Below are 14494 nucleotides of genomic sequence, written 5' to 3'. Positions count from 1 at the left end.
TGCTAAACACTGACTGTAAGCTGTTGTCTGGCCACTGTGTGCCCTGCCCTGCTGACAACGCCCTTAGAGTCTGGGTACTATTATTACTCTTCACTCTAAAACTGTATGGCTAGAAAGACAGTGTGAGATCATTCCCCAAAGAGCAGGACTGTGTGATTCAGTCACCCACCCCCCAGGCTTGCTCTAAATAATTTTTATTCTCTGTACTATTTCATAAACGTCTGGAGATGGAGGTAGACTTTCATAAGTAGTGTAGTTGGAGAGCTTTCACTTTCTTCTCCACCCGTCTCCTTCAGGTCTTAGAGTCAACTATGGGAAGAAAAGCATGCTCTGCAGACCCTGGTGACTGCATTAGCATGACACCATACAGCATGAAGAGGGGGTCCCAGGGACGTGTGGACGCCTGAGCGTGACCTGTGTCTTGAAAGTCTGTTAGCCTTGTGTGGATACTGCTGTGCCTGGCTGCTTGTCAGAGCTTTTAGGAATCTTGCTGTTAAGATGCACTTTTAATTTTGTTTTTAGCAGTTGCAGACTTGCAAAGGATGTTCCCCACCCCTCCATCATTGGAACAGCATCCTGCATTTTCTCCGGTGATGAATTACAAAGATGGAGTGAGTTCAGAGACAGTGACTGCATTGGGCATGATGGAGAGCCCTGTGGTCAGTATGGTCCCCACACACCTCACGGAGTTCAGGATGGAAGTGGAAGATGGCTTAGGAAGTCCCAAGCCAGAGGAGATAAAGGTAATGACCAGTGTGTGGGCTTTCCCAAGGCTGGGCGGCTTCTCAGTGGCGCCCACACACGCGTGTGTAAGGGCTGTTGAAGCCGGAGCCATCAGTAGACGGACGCTCCGTGACCGATGCTCACCAGCAGTGAGGGCATTAGGTTTTCCCTTCACTCCGTCATGTAGAGAGCTGTTTCTACAGCAGATTCTGTGCCTGGGTTTAGGAAGTGCTGAGCACCCAGGGCTGGCTCTGCTGTGCCAGCATTAACCCAGCCCCTCATTGTCACAGGACTTTTCCTACGTGCACAGAGTGCCGCAGTTCCAGCCTTTCGTGGGCTCTTCCATGTTCGCTCCACTGAAGACGCTGCCAAGCCATTGCCTGCTGCCTCTGAAGACACCAGATGCCTGTCTGTTCCGGCCCTCATGGGCGGTTCCTCCGAAAATGGAGCAGCTGCCCATGCCCCCTGCAGCCTCTTCCATTAGAGACGGCTACAAGTACGTGCGCAGCTCTACCACTTACCGCATGCGATGCCACCATGTTGGTTTCCAAGTGCTCGTCACAGGGCCACGGCAGCTCAGGCTCAGACTGGTTTCTTGCTTACTCTCGATTTTGACCATGTTGTCTTTTGCAGGATTGTGTGTTTATTTTTAAATGAAATTTCCTCTGTGCGTGAGCGCGTGTGTAGACAAATTAAGATTATTTCAGAGAGCTGTGTGTAAGTGTAACGTGGCGTTTGCCGTAGAACCTACCTCCGATTGGAGTTGCTGATGGTTGTCAGTAGTGGGAGGAGCTTTGGTTTGTGTAAGGTAATGATTTCAGCGTGGGACTTTAAAGTTAGGTAACACAGTAACAGATTGAGGCGTGATTGGGAAAAGTAAAGGGAGAAATTGCTGGTGACTTGGTGTCTCGTCTGCCCAGAGAAACAATATTTGTATCAGCAGTGCAAACTCTGTTTTCTTCGAAAGAAAGAACTTCTTCCTCAGATAAAGCAAAAATTTACAAACACAAATGTGTGTCTGGGCCATGTGCATGTGTGGATGGACCAGCGCTTTGCCGGTCTCACTGCAGGGATTGTGGAGATGAGTGGGCTCCAGCACGTGCCCCTTCTCAGGGACGGTTGTCAGGCAGGGAGACTGACTATGTATGTTGGCCTATCTGAGCCAGCAGCGAACTCAAAGATGGTGAGCCTTAGGAGCGAGTAAACCAGTTCTGCCTCAGGGCTCATTCTGGCCACGTGTCTGTGATAGACACCAGCAGTTTACATGGTGTCAGCTTGAGGAGCTGGGTGGGAAGGGGCAGAAGGACCCTGGACTTGGAAGCCAGCACCTATGCCATGTGACAGTTCTGCCTCCTGAAAAGACTGTGGGCTTGAAGGGCCCTGGCCCTGGATCTTCCACTCCTTACAGTAGATTATTCTCCCCAGAGCTGTGGGAATGTTCCAGCAGCCAATGGCTGCAGACCGCAGTGGGGAAGGGAGAGGACTGCCAGGCCGGCTGCCCTGCGAGTGCCTGGCCGGGCTCTGCCAAGCTCTATTTGGGCTCTAGCTGCTGAGCGAGGTCCTGGAGCCTCAGCCCCAGACTCTCTGGACAGGTTCTGATAGTCTTCACTCTCTGAGTGGCCACTCCCACCCATCCATCGCCTTCCCCCTATGCCCTCTGCAGCCAGATGTTAGACTGGCGGCCTGGTGGAGCCTATGCTAAGGGAAGAGCTTTTGCTCACACTGTCTGATGTGGCTGTGGCCAGTGTTGGCTCCTTACCATGTGGCTAGTGGGTTCTTAGCTCTGCTTCCCTTAAAACTAGCCCTGGGATCTGGGAACTGCTTTACCAGGTGGCCCAGCTTGGCACTGCCAGGTCCTGCTGTGCTCTCCAGTGCCACTGCACTGGGCTTGCCTGTCACGCTTGGTACACTTGCTGATGCTTGCTTCTGTCTCTCTGCTGACTGCCCCACTTTTCACTCAGGATTGGTTTCTAGTTCCTTCTTAGGAAACAGGGAAGAATGAGGCTGCTAAGTAAGATGAACTGTTTTTCTACCTAGGGAACAAGTGAAGTATTTAGATTTTCAGCTAGCAATCATGGTTCTGTTTTAATCCACTGTAAAATCATTTTAGGATCTTGTTGACCAGCAAAATTTAAAGGAATCCATAAATGTACAGATAGTTATTTATTGCACCATTCAGTTTCTCTGTCAGCTTTTGTCTGAACCCAAGAAATCCTTGTAAGTCAAAGTTTATGTAATTACTGCCTGGTTCAGATACCTGAGCCAATGGTACAAGTTCTAAAAGACTGCAGGGCGATGGCTTGTGGAAGTAAATGGGTGTGAAGCTCACTGAGGAGCACAGGCTTCATGTGTCGAGTCATTAGGACTGAAGTCCTGGCGAGTGCGCATAGTGAGCTTGAGCCTGTGCGCTGGCTGCAGGCCTGTGGGAGTTGTTGAGGGTGTGCTTCAGGGCAGCTTTAGAGTGGCAGGGCATGCACATGCTGCAGACGTGATCTCCCCAAGCCACTGCTCATGAGATAGACTGCCCTGTCTGTCTCAGAACTGAGAGAGATTGAAGGAAGAAGGGGACCCTCAGGGACCTCTTGGTATGTCCTTCCCAGTGACTGCTGAGTGACAGACACTAAGCCCTGTGCTAGACAGACAGATGGGCACAGCAGTCACACAGTGCTGGGGACACTCAAGCCTTACCAGGGCTGCCATCTGACTTAGGAAAGCACCACATTTGAATGTGGATTTGGTTACAGCTACTTCAGTATCATTACAGAGTTGTGGCCTCTAAGAAAAATGCACAGGCAGAGACGCAAAACCGTAGCTGTAGAGTAGATGCAAACCCAGCCTGCATTGTTGGAGCTGCACTGTCTGGGCTGCACTCTGAGCACCATTAGTAGTTACAGTGCCTTACCCGACTTCCTCCATGCCCACTGCCACATAAGCTTCCTCAGCAGCTCCCCAGCAGGTCAGGGTGAGCACTGTGTAGTGTGGATTATGTGGAAAGGAAGTGTGTGTGTGTGTCTGTGTGTGTCTGTGTGTGTCTGTCTGTCTGTGCTCATGTTCTGCTTCTCCCTTTCCTTTTCTCTCTCCCTCCTTTTTTCTTTTGTTTTTGAAGAGAAAATTGCAGATGCTCAGTGTGGGTTGTGGTGTGGGATGTGCAGGGCAGCTTCTGCCTGTGCACTCCACCCTCACTGCTACCTTGTGTTTGTTGCAGCAATGTGCCTAGTGTTGGGAGCCTCGCAGATCCAGACTATCTGAACACACCCCAGATGAACACCCCTGTGACGCTCAACAGCGCTGCCCCTGCCAGCAACAGTGGAGCTGGGGTCCTTCCATCTCCAGCTACCCCTCGATTCTCTGTCCCCACACCTCGAACCCCCAGGACTCCAAGAACTCCCAGAGGTGGGGGCACTGCTAGTGGCCAAGGGTCTGTGAAATACGATAGCACCGATCAGGGGTCACCGGCTTCCACCCCCTCTACCACAAGGCCCCTTAACTCTGTGGAGCCTGCCACCATGCAGCCAATTCCTGAGGCCCACAGTCTCTATGTCACCCTGATTCTGTCAGATTCCGTGATGAATGTCTTCAAGGACAGGAACTTTGATAGCTGCTGCATTTGCGCCTGCAACATGAACGTCAAGGGGGCAGATGTCGGGCTGTACATCCCCGACTCCTCCAAGGAAGACCAGTACCGTTGCACCTGTGGATTCAGTGCGATCGTGAACCGGAGACTTGGTTACAACTCGGGGCTCTTCCTCGAAGATGAGCTGGATATTTTTGGGAAGAATTCTGACATTGGCCAAGCTGCAGAGAGACGCCTGATGATGTGCCAGACCTCCTGCCAATCCACCTTGCTTCCTCAGGTGGAGGGCGCCCGGAAAGCCCCAGAGCCCCCCATAAGCCTCCTCCTCCTCCTCCAGAATCAGCACACACAGCCCTTCGCCTCTCTCAGCTTTCTGGATTACATCTCCTCCAGCAGCCGCCATGCACTTCCCTGTGTGAGCTGGACTTATGACCGGGTGCAGGCAGATAACAATGACTACTGGACAGAGTGCGTCAATGCATTGGAGCAGGGGAGGCAGTATGTGGATAACCCCACAGGCGGGAAAGTGGACGAGGCGCTGGTGAGAAGTGCCACCGTACACTGTTGGCCGCACAGCAATGGTAGGTGTCCCAGAGAGCAGGCTTCTTTCAGAAGTTATCTTGCTGCCCATGATAACCGAAGGACTGGAAGTGAGGGCTGGGCTGTGTTCTCTGCCTAGAGGCTGGGCTGTGTTCTCCTGAAGCTTTTGGAGTAACCGCCTCCCAAGACTTTGCCATTCCATTACACCACAAGCAGGGGGTGCATTCTGGCCGCTTGTAGCCATGCTTGTAGCTTGTAGTGTGTAAAAAGGATAGTCAGCAGTCCTACCTCTAGGTATCCAGTCATCCTACGGTATGCAGTTGCCTTGGTGTCTCTTCCTGGAACTGACCACACATGTCCGGAGTATTTTCTCCTTTTGGTTGCTCAGTATGCTACATATCAGTGACCACATGTGACTTTGCTATGGTTACAGGGGTACATCCTAGGGGCTTGTGCTATTTAAAATTGCCAGTCAGCCCATGTAGACCATAGTAGAGCTCGTGGTCAGTGCCCAGCCCTGGGGAGGAGAGGAAACCTACCTCCAGTTGACAACCATGTTTGGAATTGGGCTCTACAAATGCTGACCAGGCTGCTCCTCTGCTGCTCTGGGATACACCAAGGGCGGAAGGCACCTGCCTTCCTGGACTTCGTAATCTGTTTAGGAGAGTGACTGTTGCATATTAAATAAGCACACAGGAAGCCTGTGGAAGCAAATTGTAAGTGATGGAAACATGAGGTAGAGGACCCCAATGTGTGGAGGTCAGGGCTGCCCCTGAGCAGGCAGCAACAGTTACACTGGGTGACATCATATTTGTGAAAGTAAATGAAGGACAGAAGTCTGCATTCTCACCAGACTATAGGATGAGGAGAGAAAGCACGAAGGACAGATCTGGGGAAACTGAAAACCAAATAGAAACCAGCAGGCTGGGACTAGAGAGGCACACAGTTGCTGGGGCTGGGACTAGAGAGGTACACAGTTGCTAGGAGCCTGTACTTGTGCTAAAGGAACAAAGGCCGGGAAATCCCTGAATTTCAGGCTACCTTGGTCTACATAGCAACTTCCAGGCTAGTCTGGACTGTATAATAAGACCTGGCCTCAGGGGGAAAAGTGCCTGTACTCCCAAGTAAAGGACCTGAGTTTAGTCCCCAGCAGCCGTATCAAAGTACCCACAAGCCTATAGCTCTAGCCCCAGGGGATTTGATGACCTCACTGGCCTCTGTGGGCACCTACACTTCTGTGCTGGTACCCACCCGCATGTGATAAAACTGTCTTTATTTAGATTTATGTCTATGAATGTTTTGTCTGCTTGTATGTCTGTGCACCATGTGCATGTCTGGTCCCGGCAGAGATGAGCAGAGGTCAGAGGATTCCCTGGAGCTGTAACTCCAGATGGCTGTGAGCCGCCATGTCAGCGCTGGTACTTGACCCAGTCCTCTGCAAGGACAAGTGCTTTTGACTGCTGAGCCATCTCTCCAGCCCCAACTTACGCTAATTTAATAAAAGAAATAGTTAGACAATGAGGAGAAAATAAATAATAGCTTGCTTTAGGGTGGGAAGAAGTAGGTATATTTCAGAGCTGTGTAGATAGTATAGGGCCTCTTTATAAAACATCCAGTGTTTCTCAAGGATATTTTTACAAGGTTTTCTAGGTCTCTCCCTTTTTGTTCCCTTATCCTCAAAATGGTAATGTATAAATGAAAGGAACATGGTGACTAAGGAAACCTTGTGGCCCTCTGTCTTCTGAAAACTCTTGGAAGCAGGTTTACATGATCCCTTTACTTCTCTCACAGTTTTCTCAGTTGAATGCTTCTGAGTAGTGTGACCTACTTCCCTCTTTATGCCTGTTAGCAAGGTACCGTTTCTTCAGTTTGGAAGAGCCTTTCTCTTGACTCCCAGGTCACCCATCTCTTTTAGTGCAGACCCAGGATGGCATCTAGAAGGGGGCACGCTCCCCTGACGTCCTTGTCCTCTGCTCTTTTCTCCTCCCACAGTGCTGGACACGAGCATGCTCTCATCCCAAGATGTGGTGCGCATGCTGCTGTCCCTGCAGCCCTTCCTACAAGATGCCATCCAGAAGAAGCGCACAGGCAGGACCTGGGAGAACATCCAGCACGTGCAGGGGCCACTCACCTGGCAGCAGTTCCATAAGATGGCCGGGCGTGGGACCTACGGTGAGTGAGCCTTGGTGCCTCTGAGGTTCCTTTAGGCTTCCATGCTCTGCTTGCTGCAAGGCCTGGCCTCTCTGCTCATGTGTAGCCTCTGCCTCAGCCCACGGTGCCTGTGCTCAGGCCTCCTGCTCCAGGGCCAGGACTTGTGTGGTGCTCAGTCACACTGAGACTGTGCCTGTTAAGGGACCTGGCTGCTGCTTTCTGCCCTTGCTCTCCTCGCCCTTCCTAAGATGGTTTGACTCTCATGAGGCTTTTCACTGGGGCCCATCTAGTGAGCTGATAGCCGGAGGCCCACAGAGCATGTCCTAGGCCCCCACGGCTCAGTCACACGGGTCAGGGGCTGCCAAGCTGTCCAGCATGGGAAAAGACTCACCTTCCTTCCTAAACAGCACTGTCTTCCAGGTTCAGAAGAGTCTCCTGAGCCACTGCCCATCCCCACGCTGCTGGTGGGCTACGACAAGGAGTTCTTGACCATCTCACCCTTCTCCTTGCCCTTCTGGGAGAGGCTGCTCTTGGAGCCCTATGGGGGCCACCGCGATGTTGCTTACATTGTGGTGTGTCCAGAAAACGAGGCCTTGCTCGAAGGAGCCAAAACTTTCTTCAGGGACTTGAGTGCTGTATATGAGGTGAGCATGTCGTGGGGCTCCCTCTCTGATGTGGGGCCTGCATCCGGCTGTAACTGAAGGAATGAACCTGGAGCTCGATCTTAAAGAGAATTTGTTGTAAAGAGGGATGAATCGTTGAGCCTGGAGACAGGAGGCACATGCACTTTACGTTTGCATTTTGGCTACAAGAGTTTCAGAAAGTGGTACCAAAAACTTTACCTTGAAATACCTGAATTGAAGGATAAATTTAATTCCTCATGCTCTGTTGTGCTTTAGTACTACTGCGTTCATCTTCATACTAGAATTTGGTAGATTAGAAATCTGGTAGCCACATTGATAGGAAAAGCAGGAAGGTAGTTTTGCATCTTTAGTGTGTAAGCTCCTTCAGTTGTGAGAGGCCTGACTCCTGGGTCCTTGGTGTCTTGCACTGAAGCGTCAAGGCCTGGCTCTTGTAAACCCAGTACCAGGGCGCCGATGGCGTGACACAAAACCAGTATTTGTAAAGTGTTTAGGATGCTGGCTAGCACTTGTGGGATCCACAGAAGTGTCCGCAAAGAAGACCTAGCTGAGTGTCAACTATCCTCCAGGACAGAGCTCACACTCTGGGTGAACAAGGACGAGGTGAGCTGAGGGGATGCTGACATACAGTGAGTGGCATATGTTAAGCAGGAAGTGAACCCTTGGATACTGTCACTTCTGACCCTGGTCTGCTCTGTAGGTACAAGACACTGATAAGTCACAATTGAGCTGTCACAGACAACTTGTCTCCCTTCTGAATGACCCTCTGGCCTGATGCAGAGTGTCATGGCTCACTGGGTCTGGTTAGGTATACCACCCCTGCTCTGAGGGAGCTGCAGGCAGTAGTCCCCTCCTGCTCATAACAGTGTCCTCTGGGAGCGTTGGGTTTTCTGTTGCTGTGAGAAAACACTGACAGAGAGCAACACACGGAGGAAGGGATTTGTCTCAGTTTATAGGGTACAGCATTGTGGAGGAAGTCGGATAGGAAGCTGGAGGCAGGAACTGAAGCAATGGCCATGGGAGAAGGCTGCTGGCTGGCTGGCTTTCTCTGCCTTGCTCAGCTGCCTTTTTATGCATCATCCGCAGTGGGCTGTGCCCTCACATCCATCACTAATCTGGAAAATGCCCCTCAGGCCAATCTGATGGAGGCATTCCTTTCTTGAGACTCCCTCTTCTCAGATTAGTCTAGGTTCGTTCGTGTCGGATTGACAAAAGCTAAGCAGCGCAGTGAGCTGTCACCTCAACAGCTACAATAAGGGGGATATGGCCCCTTCCCAGCCAGGCAGAACGCCCCTTGTTAGAGCTGATTCCCTGAACTCTCTGCCCCTGCCAGTATCCTGGCAGCTTCTGACTCTTAGAGAGTGGTCAGCACACATGGTGCTGTAACTGCTCTGCCTCTTTAGAGGACCACACCCGGGCGGGAAGGACTGGGCAATTGCAGGGACGGGGTGTCTGCCAGGGAAGGCCAGCTGACGTGCTGACGTGCTTCTGTGGAGGGTGGTTGCTGTCAGTGACCATTGCATGTGCTGTCAGATGTGTCGGCTGGGGCAACACAAGCCCATCTGCAAAGTGCTCCGTGACGGGATCATGCGTGTGGGCAAGACCGTGGCACAGAAGCTGACAGAGGAGCTTGTGAGCGAGTGGTTTAACCAGCCGTGGAGCAGTGAGGAGAGTGACAATCATTCCAGACTCAAACTTTATGCTCAAGTTTGCCGCCATCACCTAGGTAAAGGGGAAATGATTGGCATGGGAGGGTTGGTAAAGGACAGTGGGAAAGTCTCCTCCTCCCTGGCAGGTGCAGCATTGTGGGTCTTTGTCTCCATGTTCTGGGGAGGTTGTTTGTTCGTTTGGTTGGTTTTTTGTTTTTTGTTTTTGTTTTTTTTTAAATGTAGCCTTGGCTGATCTGGAACTCACTATGTAGACCCACCTCTGCCTTCTGAGGCATATGCCACCATGCCTGGCTAAATCCTGATTTTTATGATGTATGTTTTGTAAATTTGCTTATTGGGGTTACATGTGCTTATAGCCATGTTGAAAACAGCAGCGTTCCTTGACGTTAGCCGCTTGAGCTTGAGGAAGACTTGAGAGCTTGCCAAGCTGCGCACCCGTCCATGGTGCACTATGAGACTGGGCACAACCACAGGTCCAGTCTCGGGGACCTTGAAGGAGACTTGTTAGCACAGTTTCTTTTCTCTCTTCCTGTGAGCAGCTGTAGAACTGACAAGTTGTTTTGTGTGCATTCAGCCTTTTGTGTAGGAGTTCATATCCACATGTGGTGGGGGTTTTCAAAGTGTCCACGGGAGACTGCTAGGGTCACTAAGGCCACTTTTGTCTTCCTTCAGCACCTTATTTAGCCACTCTGCAGCTTGACAGTGGCCTGCTGATGCCACCTAAGCACCAGAGCCCACCAGCAGAAGCACAGGGACAAGCCACGCCTGGGAATGCTGGGTCTTCAAGTTCAGGCTCAGGAGCGCCTCCAGCTGGCAGTGCATTCAACCCCACGTCCAGCAGCTCTGCAGCCAGTGGTTCATCCGCCTGCTCTGGGCCGCCGGGCTCCTCAGCCACCTCTGCTCCAGGCATCGCTCAGATGAGCACTACCTCTTCTTCAGGATTCAGTAGTGGGGTTGGAGGGCAGAACCCCAGTGCTGGGGGCAGCTCCACAGATGGAACCCCAGGGAACGTGGCTTGTGGAGACGTTGAGCATGGGCAGAGCTGCGCCCAGCCCTCACAGGACGGACAAGACAGGTGTGTGTGCCTCACAACCAGTGGGCTTGCCACTTGGTCACACCCCTTACTCCACCTCTCACACACTCTCAGAATCCAGACGAATGCTTCTTCCATGCTTGCTAATAAGAAGTGACAAGCGCTGCTCTGAGGGAGCATTAAGAGAGGGAACCAGTAATCAGCGTGCTCATTACTGAGTTCATTAAATAGTAGTGTTTAAACCCTTTGTGTACACTGATAACAAAGGGAAGAAAGGGATGAGAGAAAACGCGTTTCAGACTAACACAGATATGAGTGCCCGGTACTAACACACACAGACATGTTTGCAGAGTTTGGAATTTGGGGATATTTGCATAGGCTCTACTAGCCAGCATCCTTTGCCTGAAAATTTGAAACCCAAGACCCCCCCAAGTTGGGTCTCACATATGGGTACCACAGAGCAACTTGCGGTTTTTGTACTGCTGTCTGTTTCCTCTGTCATCTTTGCAATGTCGAGCCTGATGTGTGCTGATGCCTTGGATCATCGCCTGGGGGCGGGGGGCTCTGGCTGATTTGTTGATAGAGTCTATCTTTGCTGTCAGAGCCTCACAGCTGACTCTTTCTGCAGTGTTACAGAGAGGGAGAGAATAGGAATCCCCACGGAGCCCGACTCTGCAGACAGCCATGCCTACCCTCCAGCCGTTGTCATTTACATGGTGGACCCCTTCACCTACACTGCAGAGGAGGATTCCAGCTCCGGAAACTTCTGGCTGTTGAGCTTGATGCGCTGCTACACGGAGATGCTGGATCACATCCCCGAGCACATGAGAAGCTCGTTCATTCTCCAGGTCGCTCTCCACTGACTTGCTCTTCTTGCTTCCTCGTGTGTGAGACAGGGTTCTGAGGAGCCTGTGGAGAGCAGTGCTCCTTCCTTCAGGCCTCTGTGGTTTGGGCCCAGCCATCTTTTCATCCTAGAGCGTTTCTGCGCTTGTCTCACTGCAAGATCAGGGCTCTCTTTCTCTGGTTAACACGGGGACACTTGTCATAAGAAGACTTTGTTGTCCTGAGACAGGTCTCACTGTGGTACTGAGGCTGACCTCCAGCTTCTGATGGCCCAGCCCCTGCAGTGCTGAGACTGGGCTGCTCCAGCTAGTGCATTATGTGTCAGCCGTGCTCACTTTTCCCACTGGTGTAAGCGGAGCCTGGCAAGCATGCTGGTCCACTGTTCTTCAGGCTAATAAGTCCTTTTCACAGTGACTTCTCGAATGTAGATGCTGAAATGTCGTTTTCCAAAATGCCTGCTCTTGTTTCCTGAGCAGGGAGTGAGTGCGCCTACCCTGCATTTTTACTAGGTTTAAAATGAAGTGACCGTGAACTGTTTGTACAGTGGGGTGGCTCGTCATCACTTACCTTGTGTTACACCCCAAGTGCACCTCATTAGATACCACGGCAGCCAGCGGGCATTGTCAGATGTACAAATGGGCACGCACTAAGAAGCCTGCTTTAAAGTATGAGGTGGTGGGACAGGACAGTCCTCAAGGAAACTGGCTACCCATACTACCTTCTCAGATGGCTGGTGGGCATTTGAGGAACAGCTTTCCTGTCACTGGGAGGAGTCAGGCCGTAGTCACATTTGGCTTTAGGTTGTGGAGTTGAGGTTCCTTCTCCCACTCTAGCCGTAAGCCCGTGCCTTCTTGTTTCCCAGCTGCTGGCTTGTGGGGCTGAACCGACCGTCGCTTGTGTCTCGTAGATTGTGCCTTGCCAGTACATGCTGCAGACAGTGAAGGATGAGCACGTCTTCTACATTCAGTACTTGAAGTCCATGGCGTTTTCAGTGTACTGCCAGTGCAGGCGGCCTCTGCCTACACAGATCCACATCAAATCCCTCACGGGCTTTGGGCCTGCAGCCAGCATTGAGATGACCCTCAAGAACCCGGAGGTGAGTTTTGTAAAGAGTCATCTTCTGCTGCAGTGCAAACCAGGCACCTCTGCTGCCTCTCAGCTTACAGCTGTCTCTGTCTCCGTACCTTGCCAACCTCTCAAGTTTACTGCCTGGGACTCCAGACCTCCTGAGGCTGCGCATGATGGACCTCATGTGGCCTCAGCGTCTGTCTTCCTAGTGTCTGTTGACATCCGGTCAGCTTTGTTCTTACTTTCGGATGTAGTGGTTTCTTTCAGTCAAACATTGATGGCTTATACCATCTATTAGACACATGTTCTAAACAACTAAGCCACAGGGCCTACAATACTTTTGCTATCTGTGTGTTCATTGCTCGCTGTGTGTTTAGTCTTGGGGAGAGGGTGGTGGGGACAGCCTATTGCCATCGCTCTGTTCTTCCCTTGGTGTTGCTCGCTCTGGGCTTTATTGTAAATGCTATCTTGGTTGGCCTTGTGCTGATAACGAACCTGATTCTTATTTCAGCGGCCCAGTCCAATCCAGCTTTATTCCCCTCCCTTTATATTGGCCCCAATCAAAGACAAGCAGACAGAGCCGGGAGAGGCCTTCGGTGAGGCGAGCCAGAAGTACAACGTGCTCTTTGTGGGCTACTGTCTGTCTCATGACCAGCGCTGGCTCTTGGCATCCTGCACTGACCTGCATGGGGAGTTACTGGAGACCTGCATCGTAAACATTGCTTTACCAAGCAGGTGAGACCCCTTGCTGATTGGGTCAGCTTCTGTGTTAACTCTGGGCTTAGAAACGGGTGCCCTGCTGTGTGACAACTGACTCGTGTAGGACCCTTCCTGTTCCTCTCTCTGTCAGGTCACGGAAGAGCAAGGTGTCTGCACGTAAGATCGGGCTGCAGAAGCTGTGGGAATGGTGCCTGGGGATTGTCCAGATGACATCTCTGCCCTGGAGAGTTGTCATTGGCCGCTTGGGGCGGCTTGGCCACGGCGGAACTGAAAGGTAAGCAGGTGTAGGAGCAAAGGACACTGAGCTGATGGCTGGAGACTGAGCAAAGCAAGTTGCCCCAAAGGCCAAAACTCATGACCGTGACTCATGTATACAAAGGGATAAACCAGAAGTTTAAAAACTCTGTAGTTCCACCCCTCCCCAGTCACTTACACAAATAATATTTTAAATGGAAAATTGGAGTTTGTTTCATCAGTATAAAGTAATAGTTAAATTTTATAACATTACATATTAAGGCAGTAAAAAGAAAGGATTAAGACGTCTATCAGAAATTCTACGTGATTGTTATAGTCATATGTAAGAACAGCAGTGTGTAAATGCTTGCTGTGTACATGTGATCCTGGATTGGATCTTCAGCAGGACCCCTGAGGGCTCACACACACAGCATGTGGGGCAGCGTGGCTGAGAGACACAGTTGACAGCGGACGCCCTGATCCTCTGGCTCGTGCAGTCTTCCCATCCACCTTCCACAGGGTTCCCTGAGCCGTAGGCGCAGGGGTCGTGGTGTAGGTTACGGTCTCACCAACATGACTACCTGGACGTGGGCTGAACAGAGGCATGCTGACACCCACGGGCAGCCCAGGGGCCTCAGCCATGCACAGGACCGCAGCAGCTAAGGGATAAGAGCACAGCAATTGACCATCACTACCAAATGATCAGCCCAGAAGACACACACTTGAGTAACGTCCAGATCGAGCACATTCAATTTAGGCTTACATATGTGTAGAGTGTACATGGATGCATGAAGCAACTAATAGGAAAAGAGGCCGTGAATCTGAAAGAGAGCGAGGTCGTCAATATGGAACGGTTGGGGGGGGGAGAATGAGGAAATTATTACAATCTCAGTAAAAGAATTAAAGAGAAAGAAGACATACATCAGAGTGGACAGTGTCCTTGCCAAGGCCTGAGAGTACAGTTTCCTCTTGCAGAGCAGTTAATTGGTGTGCAGTTCTTCACTTCTTCCAGTGTGAAGTCAGAACAGGATAAGAGCTGCATGAGTGGCTATTCTGTGTGACCGAGGCAGGCAGCAGGCTGTAGTTCATGCCAGCCCGTGTTAGAGTGAGTACACTGCTTGACTACAGGAAGCGGAGCCGGGTACTGTGGAATCCCTGGAATTAAACCATTGAGAGGCAGAGCCCACGTGCGAGCTGTTCCCTGTAGGGCAGGTCTGTACTGAGTTTCAGGCTCAGAGCCATGTGTGCGCACACTACAGTGTGTGCCGGACTGAGAGCGTTTCTCCTAGCCACACTT

The 14494-nt window shown here is 51.3% G+C and overlaps 1 protein-coding gene across 1 annotated transcript in view; it reads left to right on the top strand.

The window, feature by feature from the left end:
• The window catches only part of Med13l (mediator complex subunit 13L), a 204426-nt gene that overhangs the window by 179944 nt on the left and 9988 nt on the right, over positions 1–14494 (top strand). Inside the window, 11 exon segments of the mRNA XM_032886705.1 lie at positions 523–743; positions 1014–1219; positions 3929–4878; positions 6830–7009; positions 7409–7632; positions 9163–9355; positions 9972–10374; positions 10961–11180; positions 12083–12271; positions 12755–12978; positions 13094–13245. Coding sequence (XP_032742596.1) covers positions 523–743; positions 1014–1219; positions 3929–4878; positions 6830–7009; positions 7409–7632; positions 9163–9355; positions 9972–10374; positions 10961–11180; positions 12083–12271; positions 12755–12978; positions 13094–13245 — 3162 coding nt within the window.

This window comes from Rattus rattus, chromosome 16 (assembly GCF_011064425.1).
Source record: "Rattus rattus isolate New Zealand chromosome 16, Rrattus_CSIRO_v1, whole genome shotgun sequence".
NCBI lineage: Eukaryota > Metazoa > Chordata > Mammalia > Rodentia > Muridae > Rattus > Rattus rattus.
The sequence above is the reverse complement of the archived record's forward strand: the minus strand, read 5'-3'. Positions and strand labels throughout refer to the sequence as shown.